Source organism: Diuraphis noxia, unplaced genomic scaffold (assembly GCF_037042655.1).
Source record: "Diuraphis noxia isolate RWA-SAM2 unplaced genomic scaffold, SU_Dnox_SAM2 contig0005, whole genome shotgun sequence".
NCBI classification, from domain to species: Eukaryota; Metazoa; Arthropoda; class Insecta; order Hemiptera; family Aphididae; genus Diuraphis; species Diuraphis noxia.
This window is the reverse complement of record NW_028301715.1, coordinates 49,005,467-49,029,108: the sequence shown is the minus strand read 5'-3', so window position 1 is coordinate 49,029,108 and position 23,642 is coordinate 49,005,467. Positions and strand designations below refer to the sequence as shown.

The window sequence follows — 23,642 nt, the reverse complement described above, 5'->3', positions numbered from 1 at the left end:
TTATCCATAATTTGTTGTAAACCTGGAGAGACGGGACTGGTTGGGTTTGGTTTAGTCTTAGACTTACGTTGGTACGAGACGAGTGTATATTCGGAGCCGAGCCCCGAACTTCCATTTTGAGAAGTCGATTTTAGTCTGTTCGTAGACGAATTCCGGCCGCCGCCCGAAGACGACGACATAGATAAAACGAACTAACTAGCAATATACGAAATATATTACACAGAGCAGGCCTTATCAGCAAAGCATTAAAAACAACACACGACCGTTCACCACGGTGAGAGAACGCAGATGGAACCTAACCTAACCTATACTTGATAACATTTTCAAAATATTTTTACTTGTTTTGAGTTATTTAATGGCATTTTTTTTATGTCCACAACAAGTATTATCAACATCATCAACTAGACTACTAGACAGCGTGTGTGGATTTCAACACGGATTTCATCGTCTGACTTGTGGATCGGAGCAATATCTACTTTTACGTAAACACTAATTACAATGCGGTATTCATAGAACAATAACAAAAAAGTAGTTATTGATATTTTAGATTCTAAGCCGACTAATAATTAATATATTGATTTTACTATGATATTGTGTGCGTGGTGTTTTATAATTTTTTCTTTTTCTTTTTTCTGTAATCACGCTTAATCTTACCACACCGATAAACTTATAATTTTAAGTATGACGTGTCAAAAATATATTATAATATATTTTATTGAGATTTGGTCGAATTGATACGTAACAAAAAAACTAATTTTTAGTATTCCTTATGGGTCCCACGCGACACCATGATTTTACACAGTGAGACCATCGTTCTGTTAAATTAAAAAATCGTACTTTTTAATGCTAAAAATAAAAAACAAAATGTTACTGTATATAAACAAAATATATTTTATTGAAAAATTTAATGAAAAATTTAGTGAACATAACAAATGTGTGCTTTAACATTTTGAACAGATTATGTCGAAAAGATGAAGTATAATATATAATACAATGCAAATTGAAAAAAAACAATAACTAATAATTTTAACAAAAACAAAAAAAAGGCATCAGAGAAGACGTGGCGATGTGAGTGGTACGTAATGGCGATTGAGTGATAATCGCAGAAGATGCTAGTAAGGCTACTGGTCACCTCTACAACGTTATTCGGTCGGTCCTGAGGGGCGTTCGAGAATCGTTGGCGCGTTTGCCCGGGCCGCGAAGACGACCATGGCAGCGGATGGAGCCCGACCACGACGGTTGCGAGACGAACAACGATTGACGACAAGTGGCTAGTGCGCGATGTTGTGCGCTTGACGATACTGCAGATGTTTAATACGATGATCGTTGTGCCGGTGACGACGGTTACCTAAGCTCCCGGAGCGAGCGACGAAGACTATAAAATATGATGGGTACTGTGGAATGGGCGGTGACCTAACCGAGGCGTCGTGACTAGGCCGACAGTGTCAGACCACTAGGCGAAAAGGGGAGAGAATCAGTAGTGAGACTCTCCGTGATTTTCGCCCTGGCCACATCCGTCGGCGCCGTGCAGTCTGCCGCTGCCAATGGTCCCGCCGTGGAGTCGCGCACCGCCGTAACTCTGAAACGTTTAGTTTCTTCGAGTCCATCAGCGCTATACTGACATCTGTGTTCCTATCTACCCTACATAAATTATAATCATCTACTACCCGAACACTTTGAGCTCTACGGAAATCCGTCGTCACCGTCGCAACGAGTCGTATTCGTGCATTGCAGTCGTTATTGGTATCGACGGGCCGGCGTCGATGCCCGCGTCGATATGGCTAGCCTCACCGTCGTCGTGTCGTCGTCGTCGATCGCAACCGAAGCAGCTAGGCGTCCACCGCGCCGTCAGAGGGTCTCGCGTGTCGGCGATCCCGAGCACCCGACGTCTGCGATCCCGTTGCGCCACAGCTGGTGGCCGAATAACACGTATTGGCGACTTACCGCCGATCACCCTGCAGTGCTCTGTCACGTACCTTCCTCGTCCTCACATCGCCACGCCTTTGTCTGCTGCCCTCAACCAGGGGGGGAACTTTCGTACGGTTTCACTTCGGGAAAAAACTCAATAAAAAACAACGAATTCCGCGTACGGCTCTTGTTACGCCTCTCCACACCGCGCTAATGATTCTCATCAAGATGCCCGGGCGTGGAGGTGCGCGTATCGCTGGAGTGTTTCCCGGGTCCAGCCAGACGAACAAGCCCCAAAAAGGGAATGTGACCTCCTTTCCCCTGGTCGGCGTGACGTCCAACGCATCGTCATTTTGCTTAATATGTTCTTCTACGGCCGCGACCTGCTTGGTTGACGACGTCGCAATCACGTCGTCTGCAATAATGTTTATCTCAGCCGGTCCAATGTTGGAGGATTCGTCCGGTTGAGCGATTATGGCAGTCGACGCGTCGTCGCCTGTGAACTGCTTTGCATAACTCAGTAGACCCGCCAAATCGTCATAAGTTATTTCCTCGTTGTAGTTATCGAATCTGTGTAGCTTGGTTTCCATTTCATCGTATTCGATGTTGCTATTTGTTTTGTCGATAACTTTTCTTATGGTGCTCTTTTCAATGTGGTCGGATTTCTCGATATTATAAGATGCAGCCATTTTGCAGGTGTATTATGCGCGTGTAGGTAGACAGAAAAAAATAAAATGAACCATTTCCGGATTTCGTCGTAGACCAAAGCCGATAATTTCAAACAAACCGTTGTTTATTAGTGGCCAGCTAGTACGCAATAATATTATTATAATTGGCCAGCATCAGTTGGATTTTGAGACCGTTTATTTTTTCAAACATAATTATTATTATTATCTATTAATATACCAACTACACTTGTGTAAAGATATACTATTGTATATTTGTATTATAACAATTTTATTATACCCATAACCCGTTATAACAGTTTTCGTTTGGAACGCCAAAGTTGTTCAATGTTCTTAATTATCTAATAATTATTACTGGAATTAAGAAAAACAGTTGAGTATTATTTCAAATTATTAATTATGATCAATGATCAAAAAGTACGAGTATATCCATTGTCAAAACAATAAAAATACATTTAAAACTAAATTAAAAACATATGCATCCTATTATTTTTTTAGATTCAGAGCGGAGCGATGAATGTATTGATTTTACCATGATGTGTATTTATTTTTTTTTTTTTTTTGTGTCTGTCATCACAGACACAGGGGCAGTAAAAATGCTTCGAGTTTTGACTTCAGTACCTCGATCAGAAAGTGAATCTAGTTGGTACTTTGGGGGATAAAAAGTAAAAAATTCTTAATACTTTTCTAAATAATTGAGAAAAACAAACTAAAAATCAAGGGAAAAACGGGAAATTGTACGCACACTCATTTTTCGACAAAATCGATTTTGGTTTTTGATGTAACTTTAAAACAAATGACCATAGATACATGAAATTTTCACCTAATGTTTATATAAATATATTCTATCCACCATGCAATTTTCAAAAAATTTCGACTTAAGTTGAACTATTCATAGGCATTTCAATTTTTCGATCATTATTAGTTTTTTTTAAATTAATATCGATAAAAATTTATTTGTTAGGCAGAAAAGCTTGAAAATGTAATACAAGGCTCTTAACATATTGTTACAATAGCAGTTGAAAAATAAAAAAAATTCATAGTCACAATTTTTTTTATAAGCATTCAAAGTTTGAATTTTGTCAAAATACGTAAAAATCACGAAAATTCACAAATTATTTTAAGCTAGAAATTCATAAAAAATTTTCTTTTTAAATCTAAGATTTTAAAATTTAATACAAGATTCCTTACTAGTTTTTCAATGTTTATCACAAATAAAAATTCCACCGGAAATTCAAATTAAATTTTTACGAGGATTTGAAATTTAAATTTTTACAACATTGGATTTTCACTTTTAGCGATTTCTTTATTTTGGTGTAACTCTAAAACAAATTACCGCAAATACTTGAAATTTTGACTGAATGTTTATATAGGCGTTTTATATATTTGATAAAATTTTCAAAATATTTAGATTTGTTTTGAGCTGTTTACTGACATTTTAATTTTTCAACTTTTTTAGTTTTTTTTTCTATAAATATCGATAAAAATTTATTTGTTCGGTAGACAAGCTTGAAAATTTAATACAAGGCTTTTAACACATTGTTACAATAGAAGTTAAAAAATATTAAAAATTCGTAGGCACGATTTTTTTTTATAAGCATTTAAAGTTCAAATTTTGACTAAATACGTAAAAATTACGGCAATGTTCAAATTATCTTAGATAGAAATTCATAAAAGTTTTCCTTTTTAATTCTAAGATTTGAAAATTTAATACAAGGCTCCTAACATATTTTTACAATAGCAGTTGCAAAATAAAAGGAATACATAGTCACACTTTTTTTTTTAAGCATTCAAAGTTTGAGTTTTGACAACATATTATGTAAAAATCACGAAAATACAGAAATTATTTTAAGCTAGAAATTCATAAAAAATTTTCTTTTTATATCTAAGATTTGAAAATTTAATTCAAGGCTCATAATATATTTTTACAATAAAAATTGAAAAATAAAAGAAATGCGTAGTCACAATTTTTTTTTTACAAGCATTCAAAGTTTGAATTTTGACAACATATGTAAAAATCACGAAAATTCGCAAATTATTTCAAACTAGAAATTCATAAAAAATTTTCTTTTTAAATCTAAGATTTGAAAATTTTTAATAATCTATAATATATCCTAGACAGATAAACCGTCTTCGCTCAGAATCGTTTTTTGTATACAATGATATAATATCATTGGATTCAAATTTAATTCCATCCATTACAGTAACCCACTTGTAGCCTACTGTATAGCAGAGCGACATACACGACTTACCCGCTTTTTTTTATTTGTCTTTCGTATGACACCTTTACGGGGATTCTAAAGCATTACACCCATTCGATATTAATGATATTATCATTACAACAGTACAGAGTATAGTGCATTATACACTTCATGTGATGGCTCCGTGCCAGTGCATGCATTATACCTCGCAAGAGCACCTATTGGAGATTTTCAATAATACGTCTCCTGGGTATCCTTGACCCTTGTATATTTGCATTTTATGTGCTTATAGGAAAATTGTGTTTATTGATTTATATAATATGGGTGATAGGGGTACAGCGTGTATACCTACGTAAATATCGATTATTTTAAAATTGTAATATTTATTTCTTTCGAGTTCGTATTATGTATATTACAGTAAATAATTATGATTATGACATAATATAGTTGACTCATCGGTGTATAATATTATGTAAAATAATCGATTCTAAATCGAATATTGGACATACATCCGAGTATACCTAATAATGGTCAAGGAAGAAGCGCCCAAATGCGAAGTCTGTGGTACCAAATTGACTGTAAATCATTATAACTGACAACACAAAGACGAACGAAATCGACGAAAAATCGAAATAGTTCCGATCTTTGACATTGCACTAGGACCAGAAATCGAAGACAACACCAAAGATGATAGCTTTCTTATAAAATTGACAAGACAAACTTGTACAACTCTTGCAACATAAAATAAATATGAAAACATATATCATTAACTTTTGGTTACTATTAGAATTTATTATAGTATGTAATTAACTATAAATTAACTACAACTATAACTTATGGCCACTGATTCCAAGCTTATGCTTTGAGATTCATAAAAAAATAAATATCATATAATATTTGTATCCTTTCTATTACAGAAATAATAATAACAGTCATAATTTTTACAGTATACACTATACATTTATTTTTTCTAAGGATTTAATTAACTTTTCATTTCAAACATTTGCTTTGTTATCTAATTCAAAAGTTATCTAGCTAGTATCTATTTATTTAGAAAGCTAGAGAGGTATATATATATATTTTTTTTTTAAATTCCAAACATTACGTGTCCGGGCTCGGTATAATAATAATAATAATAATAATATAACCTATGAGTTTGTTTTATATACTTATATATATATAGTTTTTTTTAACTTAGTTCAAAGCAAAAAATATATTATATAGGCTTGCCCATTAAATTTGAATGAACGAGCTCGTAATAATAAATGTATCGCCAAATGAATATTGTAACCGTCCAACTGCGTACTAACTCGCTCGTAATATTATATATTCCGATAAAGTGCTTCTCGTAGAATTCGCGGTTATTTTTATTTCAGAAAAACTTCTAACCGTCTGAATTGATGTTCTGCAGTATCTGTAACATACGAGTACATCTCAAATCGTATGGGAATCATTAGTCGTATTGGAGCTTTTATTCATAAATAATAAACCAGAAAGTCAAAATCATACTCATGACTTCGTATTTACGTTCGTGTTGTACTGTAGTAGAAGATCAACTCAGGGTGGGTAGGGGCTATTTAAATATACTATTTTATTATTTTATTACCTATATAGACTATAACCACGATTAACGAATCAAATTGGATGGTATCCAATAAAAAATTCCAAGTGAGACCAATCCCATCGCTTCACATTCCTCAAATACGCCTACTAGTTTGTGTTGGTGACTGAGAAGATATAACATTTCGAAATAATAATTGTTACCGCATTAAATTAAAATCGAAACAATACGTGTCGATATGGAATCAATAGATTTTATAATCGATATAGATCGGAGCCCAAAGGTTCCCAAACTGTGAGTTGCGCTTATATTTTTGGTCGGTCATATTAAGCTTTGAAATATTTATATATTTTAAAAATGTTAAATATTTAATGTTAGATTATTTAAGAATATAGAAATGTAGAAATAAAAGATATATTATATTATGGTTAAATTAAAATAAATATGTTACAGTATTTTCCGTATAGTTAAATCTTATAGAATATATATGTATATATAGATGTTTGCATTTAGTTTTATCATATTTATCATTATCCACGACCATTACAAGTGTACTAGTGACATATTGTCACCATTGCGCTGCTGTACTAAAAGTTATCGTAATAATAGTGACAATCACTGATTATTAAAAAAAAAAATAATAAAAAATGCTATTACGAGGTTGTGTGACATCAAAATTTGAACATTTACCGTATAAAGTGCGGGAACCTTTAATATAGATAACAAACCATATCTAGCTGTTTACTTAACGCAATAATAATATACCGATTGTCATTCAATTCATGATTTTGTGTTTCTTTTTTTCAGAGCTTAATAAACAGATCCGTACGCGAAGAGTTTCTGAAACTGTGACGCCTCAAGCAACTTCTGTAGTTACTTGCAGTTCTCTGCCCAGCCTTCCACATATGTTCTGGCTTCACAGTCCTTTTGATCTTTGCTGCCCTCCAGAGGATTAAAAATAACGTGCTAGTAAGTTGTCAAAATTGTGTTAATTGAATTGAATAACGTTTTCTATAGTCAAACAAACACGTATAAGAATAATTTCATTTTAGACTATTTAAAATAATATATTTTGCTGTCTACAACTACTATTCAATTATAAAGATTTAGTAACATTTTATTATTATTATTACTAAATTAATCTACTGAATTATTTAATACGTCATAATAGTTTTTAAAATTTTTATTATTATTCCAGAATCCCGAATACGTTTTAGTCTTTCTTATTCTCTCCTCTTCATGTCTGTACATATCGAGTACAGTCAGCTTGTCTTATCATTCCTTCTATATTTTAATTGATAACTCATTAATTGCATTTTGTTAATAGATATTTTAATAAGTATTTAATATTTAAAAGCGGGTATAGTTTTAATCACTCTCGAAAATAAATGGAGACACTCTGGTTTATTTATCATACAAAATAAAAAAACTATCCACGCGAATATCTAATTAGATAGTTACGCATGTCTAACACAAAGTAATATACACGTCTTGATGTGTAGCATATAGGTTGGCCCAATGTTATTTTAGATATACAGGGTGATTATTTTAAGTGGGTAGACTAATTAACTCGAAAAGTTAAATTATAAAATTATATTTTTAAATATTTTTTATCCTTATCATTTTTTGTTTTTTACTTTTTTGAATGACAACATAGAGTTTTAATTTCATATTCCAAAGCAGAATATTTTAAGGATAAAAAATATTAAAAAATATAATTTTTTAATAAAAACGTTGGGGTTTTAACAACTTGAAACCATGTAAAAAAATATTTTGAAAAAAGTAAAGACTTTTCGAGATAATTAGTGTACCTACTTAAAAGAATCACCCTGTATATATATATATATATATTTGTAAAATCTGCTTAAGAATTTGTTTTATGTGTAGTTACTTAAAAATAAGGTTATTATTAATATTCGCCATATTTGAAAATTAGTTGTGATATGTGATGTTGTGTGAGCACATTACATTATTCATTACAATATTTTAGGAAGCATCGACCAATTTCCAATGGTTTAGACTTCAGTATTTTGTTTTAAATTGTTTGGGTTCTATGATGGTGATATTATGTTAAGTATAATTGTGTGTATAACGGTCGAGGAATGCAAATCAAGTTACAATAATTTCACGCTGGAGTTGCTTTTTGCTCTGTTATAATGTTATACTCAAGCCTAATAAATACATTAAGATAAATTTTAGGTCGTAATGTAATGTACTTACAAACGCTAAGGACCTATATATGTTCATCATAACACAAATTTAGCACGTGTATTATGTAAAATATAGTCATAAACTCATAACCTAATTCAGCGTATTTTGAGTTCAAAATGCAATGCACTTAAATTGTATGTATAAAATAACTATACAACGCATAAAACGTATTTGTGAAAATTGAAATATCTTTCGCATGAAAATCTCTACATAGAGATTCGTAATCAATTCATTAAAATGTGGAAAATCAATAGTGCACATTCTTGTTATATCTGTACATTGGTGTATTCGAAATTTGTGATTCAAATACTATTTAGTCGTTTTTGTAGTTTTGTATCTATTTAATTTTAACTGATTGATGATCATAAAAAAAATTAATCCAACGATATACGGAATAGTGACTGTTTAAACATACTTCTGACGATTATAATCATAGGTGCTTATATTATTTATAAGTTGTACATTTTAAAATTATTTTATAATATATATGTATAATATCATATAGTATGTACTGAGCCCATTGTACGACGTTAATAGAACAATCGGTGTCATATTATTGTACCGTATACCACCATTGTTTTAATAAGTGCGCGCTGTGTGGTTGGATATACTTTTGAGTGAAATTCTGTCAACTAATTTGTAGTTCTAAGGACTTCATATTTGCTTTGAGTTGAAGTACTTCTGAACGCTCGTTCGACTTGGTCCTTTCATATAAAAGTCTAGGTTTCATTTTTTTCTCGCGACTACCGCGGATACTTGACATTTGCATAAATATTCTGAGAGACGGATACCTATTTTTATTTTATCCGACCAACGTGTAAACTTAAATGATTTGTCTTTATCATCAAGAGGTTGGCACCTAACACCGGCTTAAATGATAATTTACCGCAGAAATTACTTGGACCATTGAAACAATGATAGACACTCGTTGGATTAATCATAATAATGTAACGTTTTGGCTTAATGAAGAAAATGTAATTAATATGATAACATTAGTCATTGCTTATTTATCAAAACGATAAAACTGCCTATCACGTTCAAAATACATATCGATATGTAAGTACTCAAAAGTATAATGTGTTTTATTCCTTGTACAGTAAAGTTCTAAAGTGTCGTCTGAATATAAATTATATTCATTGAAAAAAATAAAATATAAAATGCATGAAAAGTTATTTCATTTTTAGATAGTTGGTAGGTATCTGAAAAAATAAAATAAAACGAAAATACACAAAACCTTAATCGAATATTTAAAGTGTCGTCAATAGGTGGCTTCTTTACTCACATTAAATAACTCATGTTCTTAACTCACGTACCTATACTTGTCTTATTATGTCTATGAATTAGATTGTATAATTTCTCCTAAAAATAAATTTAAAAAAAAAAGATAGTTGGAACAGCTGTCCCAGTTACTATTATCTCAAAACCCTAATTTATATCAATTCTATCGTGAGCATAACCTAATTAATTCGATTATTTTATAATATCTAAATTATTAATTATCAAGGATTTCAGCCACAATCTCAGATAGGTTATATAATGGTTAAGTCCACATGCTAAGACCATAGTACTCTGAAATCTTGTAGTCTGTTTATAAAGTGTATAGTCATGTATCGGAATTGAGATATGCAAATTCACTATAAATGTATGTATAATTTAAACGTGATACTACGAATCAAGCAGGTCGATAGTGAAAATAAAATACAAGTTTTTCGATGCATTAGTTATAGCATGTTATAGTATAGGTAGGTACTAAAATAACATTTTTCGACGACAAAAGTCCTATATAAAATCGTGGGCGTAAGAAATTTCTTTTCGTTTCACTCTGATATATTGGAACTGTCAATGATATTCGATACTCCGTACATTTTGTATAACATACAACAACAAAGACATATTTAAGTGAGACTCAATATTTTGCAGTACGAAATACTTCCATCAATATCCTAAACGCGAGTTGCTGTTTTTTCAGTAGTTATTAAAAAGTTGCCAGCTATTGTAAAAAAAGTTTTTAAGTATTCTTACACGGACTTATACGCTTATAACAGCGATAATATTACCATTATCTGTATAATTTATATAGTAAATATATACATAATAAACCTAAATCTATATAGTTTTGATTGTTATTTGACATAGTTCTTATAGGTATATATTATACATAGTTAACCACTCGGTATATTAAAAAAGTAATTTTCCAAATTGTTTTTATATATATTTATACAATTGTTAGTTTTAAGTTATAAAACAGTATTAAATAAAATTATATATTTAAAAGCCAAATATTGTTAATGGAGTTAATTACCTGCAATTGATATACTTTTCGAATTAAATAATTATTATAAACAACACAGAAAAGTATAAATTCCCCATCGGTTCATTAATATTTTAAGTAAAATTTTATTTTTATTTTCTACATAAAACAGCGGGTAATTGGGTGACGCTATTTTGTAAAATAGGACGTTACAAAAAATTCAAATTCAAATTTAAATTTGAATTAAATGATAAAATATCAATAATATCGTTGCATACGAAAAATGATTCTGAGCGGAGACAGTTTTTCGGCTTAGTATATTTTATATTATTATAATAATATTTGTTTTAACCGGTAGGTTGACTATTATCTGCATATAATCATTTTTGTATTTTATAAAATATACTTCAAAAGTTTTAAGAACCCACGATTACTATTTTTAAATTATAAAATAATTACTAAGATCTTTATTCTTGGTCTAAATATTTTATTTCATCCGAATTTGAACTTAAAATAACAATAAAAAAAATTGTGATTTTATACTTTTCATTACTTACGTGAAGCTTTGCTTTGAATTTCCAATCCTTAGTATAAAACTAGAACACGTTATACATTTTTATTAAATACAAAATGATTTGAAAATTTTCAATTTGATACATATATTATAAAAATTTTCAATCTAAATACCTATAAGATCGATCCTATATATTTTAAATATTTTATACAACTGCTGTTGGTTGTAACGATATATCTGGAAGGGCATGTACCGTTTCCGCCAAAATTTGAAATGACCGATTCCGCCATCGCCCGTTTCCGCCAATTTAAAAAAAGGATCGATTCCCGTTTCCGCCAATTTACCTGCTATTACTGTATTTCTTAAAATTAGGTTTGACAAAATATCAAAATATTATATGTATTTATGTATTATTATTATATTTATTAAAACTATGACAAAATATTGTGTATATTAATTATGAATAAGTGATTTTTACTTTATTATTATATTTATTAAAACTATGACAAAATATTGTGTATATTAATTATGAATAAGTGAATAGCAGGTAAATTGGCGGAAACGGGAATCGAACCTTTTTTTTAAATTGGCGGAAACGGGCGATGGCGGAATCGGTCATTTCAAATTTTGGCGGAAACGGGTAATTCCCATCTGGAACCTATTGAACTAAAATGTCAAGCTTTTTGACCCAATGAGTAAAATTTGAATGACAGTTAAAAACTGAAAATATCAGTAAACAGTTCAAAACAAGTCAAAATATTTTGAAAATTTTATGATTTATATAAAAAATGCCAATACAAATATTCAGTGCAAATTTCATGTATTTACGGTTGTTTTAAAATTACACCAAAAATCAAAAATGATTTTTCTTAATTTTTTTTTTTTTTTCCCGGCGCTTTTGAAAAGTACTGGTAGTAGTTTTCCATCGGAAAAGATACTGAAGTTGAAAATCGATACATTATTTCGGCTACTTACCGTGTACACAAACACACAAAACACGCATCATTGTAAAACCAATACATTTATCACTCCGTTCAGAATCTAAAAGCATATATTATAATATATAATACTAATAATAATTATATCAATTAATAAATAATAATTACGATGGTTTGTTGGTCCGTGGAAGTACGTATTCGATGAGAGCTCTCGCCTGTGAAAAAAAAACGTTCCCACTAGCGGATGAATTCAAAGATTGGTTTCAGAAAAAAAAATTATATATACCTTTTGAAAACTCGCGAAAACATCAATTTTCGCACGCGGTTGCCGTCCATACGATTTCGCTAAAACTCTCATCCTTACCTAATAGTACCAACAGTTGAAAAATAGTTGTAGTTGGACTTTCTTATCGGACCACTGTAATATGCGTAGACTGCCGATACTTAACGGCGACTGGAATCCTTTTGATCTATCGGCGGTATTCTGCACACACATATGCACGCCATAAAAAACCTCTACTGCTTATATACTATGTGTGGCCATTGTAGCATAGCCATATTATTATATTTTTCGTACCTCATAAAAAGTTTCGTTAAAAATGTTTTCCCTTAGCAAATTACTACCGTCGACCCTATTTTTTTGAGTCATTCGTTTTGTTTACCTGCGGCATGTCATGAATTTCAAATGCAAATATATTATACCTACGTTGATATGGATGGGCATAATAAAATGTCCGTGAAAATAATCACAAAGGACCTTTAACAGGTTACGAAACTGATCTATATCATCATAGTTTTTAAATTGTTTTCACATATTTATGGCATCATCGACGAGTTCATAATATTTTGCCAACTAAAAAACTATATTATTTACGTTATTTAAAGCTATGCATTGTGCATGTTTAATAAAGTTGACGGCGATTGGTTTTTTTTATATGAATTTGCTGCGAGTGAATCGGCTGTTTTTGTTGAAAGTCCGAGGATTTATTATTGTGTTTCTGGAATTTGATGCGAATGTCTTAATAGTTGATTCGGTGTTGTGTTGTCAGTATTTGGGAAGTATGTGTTTGAATGAGATAAGTGCTGTACCAAAGTCAACAAACTGGACTTAGAGGTGAATTATCCTTATAAGCCATTGTAAGGTGTCCAATTCAAAGGTGTTTTTTTGGCGATGAATCGTATTTAAGTGTTCTTACGTATATGCGTGACGATTTATAGGTACTATACAATATGAAGTGTTATATTAACATTTTTAAAAAATACCTAATTGCAATGGCCAGCTCTATGAGCTCAAAGAAGCTTAAAGTATGTGATCAATAGAATTACATAAATGTCTTAAATATAATATCACAAACCTTGACTACAATTAAAAAAATGTATTCATGTTAAAATATATATTCTATAGTACCAAGTAAGGATCTAGTTTAAAATTTTTAAGGTATTTTTAATGTTTTTCAAGTGTATATGTATTTTATTAACTATTAAAATAAATTAAAAAAATTGTTAATTCTAAAGACTTTCCAACAATAGGGTAGGTACACATATTTATCATTAAAAACATTCGTCGGCTTTAATATATTTTTTTTTAAATTCTTAAGGACTGAAAATTTGACCTATTTTAAGAATTAATTAACACTATACTGTAATATATTGTGTTGGGAATAAAAAAACCGTACTGTCATTCGACCTTAATAAACAGCGCGTATCTTAAAAGTTGACAAAAATTAGACTATTATCAATACCAATAAGATAAGTGTCTCAGAATATACTTCATGACGATAATATTATATTTATTCCATTTTTACAATGTATAGACAATTCTTTACATTTAAAAGTACTTATCAATATCAAAACAATGAAGTTGATACATTTTTTTAAATAAAATTGTTTTCGACTTTACATAATACTTAAAATAAATTGTAATTAATACACATACAATAAATGCCCCAATTTAAAAAAAAAAAAACGTACACTTGCACCGTTCTCCTACTGTCGTATACTTAATATATTTATTACAAACGTAATGGACGAATCAGTCAGTGTTATGATCAGACCAATAGTGTATTCATTATCACGTCAATACATCATAATTAATTGTTTTCCTTATTTTATTTATGTTTAAAACAATATTGATGTTTAATCTAAATTTTCGATCTTTTATGAAAAGTGTTTAGACTTTGGGCCAACTGTCGATATAATACACGAGAAAATAAATGGACAACCAAAAACGTTTTACTTTTTATGCTGATTTTTTGTCTCCGTCGAGACTCGAAATAACTTACTCCGCAAAAAATAAAAAGGTTTTCTGGACCCTCAAAATGTTGTTTTCAAATCATCGGAACCCTTTAAAAAGCTATAATTTCCTACCCCTGCTTTAACCCATTTTTTTTTCATGTCACTTGATATATCAATTAAATTCGTTTTGTTGTGAAATATTTATGAAAACCGTATGTTTCCTGCTGTTTAGTTCAGAATAGATTAACAAACACATAATTAGACCCGTTGACGCCTGGTGTAGTCTAGCAGGGCGTGTCCGTTCAACTAAATTACAATATACGGTCACGAGCATTGATTTAAACGGTTAAGTCATACCTACTCAGTTAATTATACAAATTCTACAATACACAGGTACACAACGCATTAATAATAGCTGTTTAATATGGTATGGCACTTGTACTGTATGGTATTTAGATCGATTGAAACAATTTTTCATTTGTTTACCTGTAAAATATATGTAGGTGGTAGGTATAGGTATCACTAAATAATTACGGTTGTGATGTGTATTTATACGTTCATACGATGCAATATTCATCCTATAATCACAATAACGAATTGTATTAATTATTAATAATTATACTCTGTCTTATTCGAAGCATTAACGTAAACATTTCAGAGATTTCGATTTTACACGAACGAGATGGGATGAAAAGCTCTTAAATTTTACAATAATTGTTTGCATGTTCAAAATGTGAAGTGAAAAGAAAATTTGCCGAAGACATATTAAATTATTCTCTTTTCGTAAACCTAAAATGTAACTTATAAATACGAGTTCTTAAATTTCAAACGCTATAACAACCTACCTTAGACATCATCTAATGAGTGGCAGTAGTAATAACCTATCGCAGTTAAATATAACGTATACCCAAAAGTTTGAAGGAAGGTACGTGTCTGAAACTTTTCACGCCCATGGTCGACTTAAGGTTAAGATAATCTCTTGGATCCCGCAGAGAAAATAATATGATTCGGTTTAAATATGATACTTTTTAGTTTTTATGATGTGAACTTGTTTGTTTTGTGAGTGCGATCAATATTACGAAACTATAGTATCATCAGTGACTACTGTCAGGGATGACCAGTTGAATATAAGATATTCAGAGAAGAAGTTAGTTTCTTTTGAATATATTTTAACCATTGCTCGGGAGGATGGAGGTTATTCAGGATTTAAATATCACAAATAAGTGAAAACTGATCTAAATAATTGTTGATACATAAAAGTTTACTTTCGAGCAAAATGTGGAGCTGTCTCAGAGTTCAGGTGCGTGTGATGGTAATCGCAGAGAACTACCTTTTCCTTACATATCCATATCTGGCCGTAGCCTTACAATAATATATGTGTGACAAGACAGGAGGGGCTCAATATAGCCTCAGCACAATATTTATATGTTAAGTTTATAATATATATGTATCTATTGTACATGTTATGTTAATATAATAATATAAGTTATGATGTAGCAATCGTTACACTACAATTATTGCCACTTCATCTCAATAAACGAAAACATTATTTATGGGATCGACTGCGATGTACCATTTATTTAAGTTTTGATTCAAGGTAATTGAAATAAATATTTAATTTTATCGCATTATTTCGGTTAAATATTAAATTGATCTAACAATGTTTGAACCAATAATTTATTGTATTCATGTGTACCTACTACATTATTGCCAGCCGGTGACCCAATGAACAGTTTTTATTTTTAACTTGATCACAATTCCACTGATGATAATATTTTTTTGACGAAATGCAATGTTGAATTTCGATATGTTTGAATAGTTTAAAAACTGCTGACTAACACCGGATAGATCTATTTCCAGAACATGATATCAAATTCCCGTAACCCTCGTAAGAGCCTCGTCGGTTCTCGGAATATTATTCACGGTTGAGATATGTCGGTCTACATTCGGATATCTCTAAGATTGTTTAGGAAGTTGCTCATCGGCTCATAGAATATCCATTTAAAATTAAGTTGGTAGGGCTAATTTAAATCCGTCTAGTTTAGCGGTTTCTAGCCACTTTTATTCTACGATACTTTTTAGATTTTCAAAAATCTCGCTCCTAATCATCTTATAAATTATAAATTTACAGACATCGGGACGACATAAGACGAATAAGAGCTCCGATGAAGATTATGAGTGATTATCTGCTAAACACGCGTAATATTTATCGATAGGCAGGTAACCGATAGCCAGTCACTATTCATCTATTCCGCGCGTTTTAAAATTAAAATAATTAAATAAATACAAAATTTTTCTCCATCATGTCTACTTGCGAGCTTGCGACTTCCTAATAATGTGTACACGCATCACCCATATTGAAAAAACTATTCATCTAGTTGAATATTTATTTTTAAACCTGCTTTGAATCGGGGCTTGGTAATGAAATGAAAACGTTATTCGTGTTACAAAATATTTATTCATATTTTTCATTGAATATAACATTTTTTTTTTTTTTTTGAGATAAACCGCAACAACATAGATTATTGGCTATGATAAAAAGGGCTAATATGTTTTTTGAATTTGTACAATATCATATAAGATTATATAAATTGGTAGTTTTTAAATATTTCAAAATTTTTTTTCGTGTCAGCTAGATCAGGACCAAGTGCTTCATGGAGGTTGTCAGAAATTTGGAGATTGGATAGGATATCCATGTAGATTCGGCAGTGGCAAATTATGTGCTTGACTGAGAGTATTATTTTTCCACATGTAGGGTATTATTCAGGTTCCATTCTGGTCAAGATATGTTTGTGGGTCAGCCATGTGTTTCGGAGTCAATTTATAATAACTTCTTGTCATCTGGATAGTGTGAAGTTGGCCATGGGGGAATGGTTGATTGTATCTCATTAAGTGTGGTGAGAATTGTTGACCACGATTGGTGCCAATATATTGTACAATAGGGTTTTATTATATTGTGTTAAATATTATTGTTTCAGTAAAAGCCGATTTTCTCATCGCATAACATCCAGCCCTTTCTATTTGCTAAATATTCGAAGTGTACTCAAACCTAATAGTTTGATATTTTACCACTAGATAGCTCAGATGTTATTATTTATAAGTTAGGATTTTTTTCTCGTAATGAAATATGTTTTGTGTTTTACATTCCAACTTGATAATATTTTGTTACCTATCCCAAATAATTTTCATTGTGCATTTATGTAAATTTTAAATACATAATTGTATTTTTTATAAATAGTTTTTCGTAACCACCGCATAAGGTTGCGTAACTTTCGCAAGACTTGCTCCCATAATATTTTTGATAACTGACTTTAAATATGTATATTACGTAAATAAAAAATAATTATGTACTTTGTTTGGAAATTAAATATTTTCCTTTAATTCAATAGAAAAACTACTACTTTAGAAAGGTTAAGGTTTAACCTAACCTAATCTAAAATAATTATCTTAAAATACTTTTTATTACAGTTAATTATATTTTAGACGTACTTATTTTGTAAACTGATGGAAGTAAATAATATAATAACATTAATTCCCTTAATACGTTATATTATTATTAAGTTAGTTTTGTATCGTTAAAGTCTATGAATTTTTCTTCTTTTTTATTTCTTACACACTTTGTGCTATAATAATGTTTGTAATATTGTATAAAATAGTATATTGTAGTTCATCATGACGTATGCTTTTCAAGCTTTTTTTCGTCATGGAGCCCCTTAAATTAAATATAAAAAAATAAAGGTGCCCTCCCCAAGTTCTAGAATTATTTATCTGTCCAAAAATCTGATGCCAACCTCAAAATGAAAGTCTTTGTAGAAAAAAAAATAGTTGAGAACAATAAATTTATCAAGCATAGGTGAGTCTATGGTGGTGTAGAATTTTTTTAACTATTAAAATCGTTAAAATTATTTTTTCTATAAATATATGTTAATACCTATATAGTCAATAAATTTTAAAGTGATATAAACTTTTTTAATGCAGTAATAAGTTCATTATTATCAAATAAACAACCATTTAATTTTGAAAGTAAAAAATTATTTTGGTATCTTCTTCATATTATATACAATTATGCTCTTAAATAGTAAAAATATAATAATTAATATTTCCAAATATTTCATGGCCCCCAATTTGAGAAACACTGATGTATATGATACAAATAATCCCATTAAACTCGAAATAAAATGTTTTAAAGTGGATAGTTACTGGAGGGACTGGATAAGTCCGTGAGTAATATTTTATATTTTTCGTATCATTAAATGCGTACCTACCTACCGCGTCGATTCGTCTGTTACCATGGTAAAACACATTCCGTAAGCTCGTCTAGCTGTTTCATTGATATAATATTTTTGAGGTGTTTATATACGCATTCTTCATTTTACAATAATTTAGTTTAAGATTATTTGTTGTTGTTGTTGTAGAGAAAAATTTAAATGGCGCATCGGACAAAAATCTGCAATCAAGGTGGAATCTTCAATGCTTCTAGACCATCCGAATACAGCGCAGAAACTCGGAAATTTTTGAATGGTATGATAGCATTGATTATTAATAAACAGTTTACGATGATTAGTAATTGTTAAGCAATTATAATCATATATCGTGTTTAATAAATTGATACAATAGTGCATTATTAATCTTAAAATAGTATTTGCTTAAGATAAACAAAAAGTTTCCCTCTCTGGCAATAATTTTAGTAGCTTTTATTTAATTGTAAATCGTGTTTCTGTTAAATTTTTTTCACTATTATAAAAACTTTGAAGCATAATAAACACGAAAACAAATGTATTAAACTGAACACATTCATATTCTATTCCTGTTTCGTCGACTCGGTGTGTTTGTTACAGGCATCTGTAGGTGTTTTGTTGTTTTAAATTCAAAACTTATAAAATCAATATAATATTATCAAAATATTATAGGGGATGAAAAAAACTGTACCATTCAAAATAAATTTAATGTTCAGTTACACAAAAAAAAAATTGAAACATACAAGTGAGAGATATTGTTTGCATTCGTATACATTTTATTTAATATCTATATAATTATCTCATTATTTTTTACGATTAGCTGATAAACACAAAATAAAACATTTACCTTTTGGCGAAATTCCAAAAATCATTTATTTTTGAGTCTTAAGAAATGTTTTCGTACTGTGAAAAGTCTACTTGGTCAAAATGAAGGATAAATGCACGTTCTCGTGTTAAATAAACCTTGAACCTAAAATAGTAATACACCAAATATTTGTTTAGTCGTTTTGCTATAACTGTATATATGTAGTGAATAACAATTAGAAGGCCTCGGTGCAAAAACCAGATACGTCCACATTTTTCAAAAATCGTTTTTTGTTATAGAAAAGTTCAGAAAAAAATCGCTATCGATGAGTGCAAAAACCGAATACGTCCGATAAATAGTATTGAAATAAAATGATAAAAATTGATTTTTAAATTTCTGTTGGGTGCAATAACCAGATACGTCCGGACGTATTCATTAAAATAGTATATATCCATTTTTTTTGCGCCCGACACTCCCATATAAATTTTGATTTTTCATTGATTGCAATAACCATATAAAGAGTTGTATTTTTTACATAGCATAAAAATATAAAGTTTTATTTTAATATATTTTATTGTTTGTTTAAGTCTTCTGGTACAGCTTTTTGGTGATCATTAAGTATTGTGGACATTGTTGTAATGGTATCACTGTATTAATCAAATAATATTCGATACAAATTCACATTGGTGTATAATCAGTACAAATATTTCAAAAATGAAAAAGTTATAATGTAGGTAATCTCTTATTTTATTAAAAAATATTAATTAATAATTATGATATAATATCGTCTTAATAAAAATAAGTGATCAATCACATTGTTTATTAAATATTTATTAATATAATTTATTATAATGTTATACTTGACAAGAAGTCAAATCATCAATTAATTTTTAATTATCTCAATCAATAAGGTTTTGTTTTTGTTAAAATTTGTTTTTTGTATATGGTTTATAATAGTATTACGAAGCTATAACTTAGAGTAACTTTATGTGATTGTAAAATAATATTATAAGACTGATCAGGTGATTTAATTCTTTTTTTTATAACTATCTATATCAATAAAATATTGTTTATTAAATATTTATTAAAATAATTTATTATGATGTTATACTTGACAAGTAATCAAGGTACAATTAATTTTGTATTTTTTTATAGATAAAATATTGGTTTTTTTCTTTTAATAATATTATTTTGTTAGGTATGTTTAAAAAAATATATTATAATAATAATATTACAAATATATTGCTAAAAGTTTTAGTTTTATATTGACCAAGTAACAACTTTATTTTTCTAATATTAATTCTTATTTCCTGGTTGTTATGTTTATTCTAGTGTTAGTTATAACAGATTTTATAAAAGAAATAGATTGTGTACTGTTATTTTGCAGGTACATTAAAGGAAGGTGTATTTAATAATATATATGGTCTATATTGTTCCCTTGAGTTATGACATATTCATTAATTAAGAATTTAATTAAAAATAACTTTATAACATTAATATACATATTTGTATTAGTTAAAAATATAGTAGGATTATTATTTGACATACCTACATAATAATAATAGTGGACATATTGACTACAGTAAAATATTTTGTATGATTAGTTGGTTGCAATAGTTGAACGTATCTGGTTATTGCGACCATTAAAAATCTAATTATCATAATTTTTTAGTTTTTTGTAAATATTTTTATGGATATTAAATTCAAACCAAAGAGAACTTGTTTAATTGATGTATCTTAATCTTATAAAAAGAATAACACGTTTTTAATTTTTGGTTCATTTCCCAATTTTATACATAGATTTTTGTGTTTCCTGAACATTATAAAAAATTGACGTATCTGGTTTTTGCACCGAGGCCTTTATTTATTTATTTATAATCAGACCGGAAATGATTGTTGCCACTAAAATCAAAACGAGTACCCGCTGTAGCGTACCTACTTCCTGTGCTACGCTATTTTTCATATAGTTAATAAAATATCATATTTTCATAAACCAATATGAATGATATTTTTATAATATTTCATAATATTTCAACTTTCAAGTAAAATTATTTATATTATGCACAGATTAAAACAAATATAATATACAAATAAGGTTCAAATAGTTGTATCAATAAGTGGGTGATTAATCTATAAGAACCATGATGTGTATTTTTTTTTTTTGTGTCTGTCATCACGTTTTGGGGCAGTAAAAGTGCTTCAGTACCTTGTTCGATCAGAAAGTGAATATATTTGGTACTTTGGGGGGGGGGGGGGGGGGGTCAAAAGTAAAATATTCTTAATACTTTTCTAAATAATCGAGAAAAACAAACTAAAAATTAAGGGAAAACCAGGAAATTTTACACACAATCAGTTTTCGACAAAATCGATTTTGGTTTTTGATGTAACTTTAAAAAAAATGACCATAGACACATGAAATTTTCACTGAATGTTTATATGAGTATATTCTATCCACCATGCAATTTTCAAAAATGTTCGACTTAAGTTGAACTATTCATAGGTATTTGCAATTTTCGATCATTATAAGTTTTTTTTAAAATTAATATCGATAAAAAATTATTTGTTGGGCAGAAAAGCTTGAAATTTTAATACAAGGCTTTTAACATATTGTTACAATAGCAGTTGAAAAATATAAGAAATTCATAGTCACAATTTTTTTTTATAAGCATTCAAAGTTTGAATTTTGACAAAATACGTACAAATCACAAAAATTCACAAATTATTATAAGCTAGAAATTTATTTAAAATTTAATAAAAGATTCCTTACAAGTTTTTTAATCTTTATCACAAATAAAAAGTCCACCGAAAATTCAAATTAAATTTTTATGAGCATTTGAAATTTAAATTTTTACAACATTGGATTTTCACTTTTAGCGATTTCCTTATTTTGGCGTAACTCTAAAACAAATTACCGCAGATACTTGAAATTTTTACTGAATGTTTATATAGGCATTTTATATATTTGATAAAATTTTCAAAATATTTAGATTTGTTTTGAGCTGTTTACTGACATTTTAATTTTTAAACTTTTTTCGTTTTTTTTTCTATAAATATTGATAAAAATTTATTTGCTGGGTAGAAAAGCTTGAAAATTTAATACAAGACTTTTAACACATTGTAACAATAGCAGTTAAAAAATATTATAAATACATTGGCACGATTTTTTTTTATAAGCATTTAAAGTTAAAATTTTGACTAAATACGTAAAAATTACGTAAAAATTACGACAATGTTCAAATTATCTTAGATAGAAATTCATAAAAGTTTGAATTTTGACAATATATTATGTAAAAATCACGAAAATTCGTAAATTATTTTATGCTAGAAATTCATAAAAAAATTTCCTTTTGTATCTAAGATTTGAAAATTTAATACAAAGCTCCTAACGTATTCAATTTTATAATATGTTTTATTCAAGAGATTTTGATAAGAACCACTTACTGTCTGTATCTATACATTTCATCCCGAAATTTTGACATGAAAAAAGAATTTAGTTCAGACAATGATTATTAATTAATAATAAATAATGTATGGACGTATGGTGCCTACACAATAACAGCATTTAGAACTGTATATTTTAGAATTGCTTTGCACATGTATATAGTATATATATATGGCCAAGGTATATTGAATCTATATTTGTATACAAAATTATAAAACATGAGGTACCAACTACCAAGTACTTAATTATAAAATATAAAATTCGTCAAATAAGGTAGGTATAGCTCTGCCATGCAGTTGTAGGTGTAGGTATCTGACATAAATGAGTAAGTATTATAGGTCAATGTTATTGGGTGTGCAAATTTTACTTCAATGATAAATCATATTCTATATGAGTAAAAATAACACTTGGAATTTTTGCTTTAAATGCCCAATATTATCTACAAACTATGTGGATCAAATTGTCTACCAGAAACTACACATACAAAGTAAAATATCGTAGCATTTTTTTTTACTTTGAATATATATAGTGTCATCGGACAAAAAAATAATTTAATTAAAAAACACACATCAAAATGTAAAACCAACACTTTCATCGCTCCGTGGCTCAGAATCTAAAATTATATACTTGCAGTTTTGATTTTAAAATACGG

The 23,642-nt window shown here is 29.2% G+C and overlaps 1 protein-coding gene across 2 annotated transcripts in view; it reads left to right on the top strand.

The window, feature by feature from the left end:
• Positions 1–23,642, top strand: part of LOC107173380 (UPF0193 protein EVG1 homolog) — a 69,775-nt gene that overhangs the window by 27,370 nt on the left and 18,763 nt on the right. For both annotated transcript variants that reach the window (XM_015523896.2, XM_089228935.1), the window contains exons 3-4: positions 7,164–7,325; positions 18,921–19,026. In XM_015523896.2, the coding sequence (XP_015379382.1) occupies positions 18,933–19,026 (94 nt within the window). In that variant the 5' untranslated portion in view covers positions 7,164–7,325; positions 18,921–18,932. The remainder of the gene's footprint in view (positions 1–7,163; positions 7,326–18,920; positions 19,027–23,642) is intronic.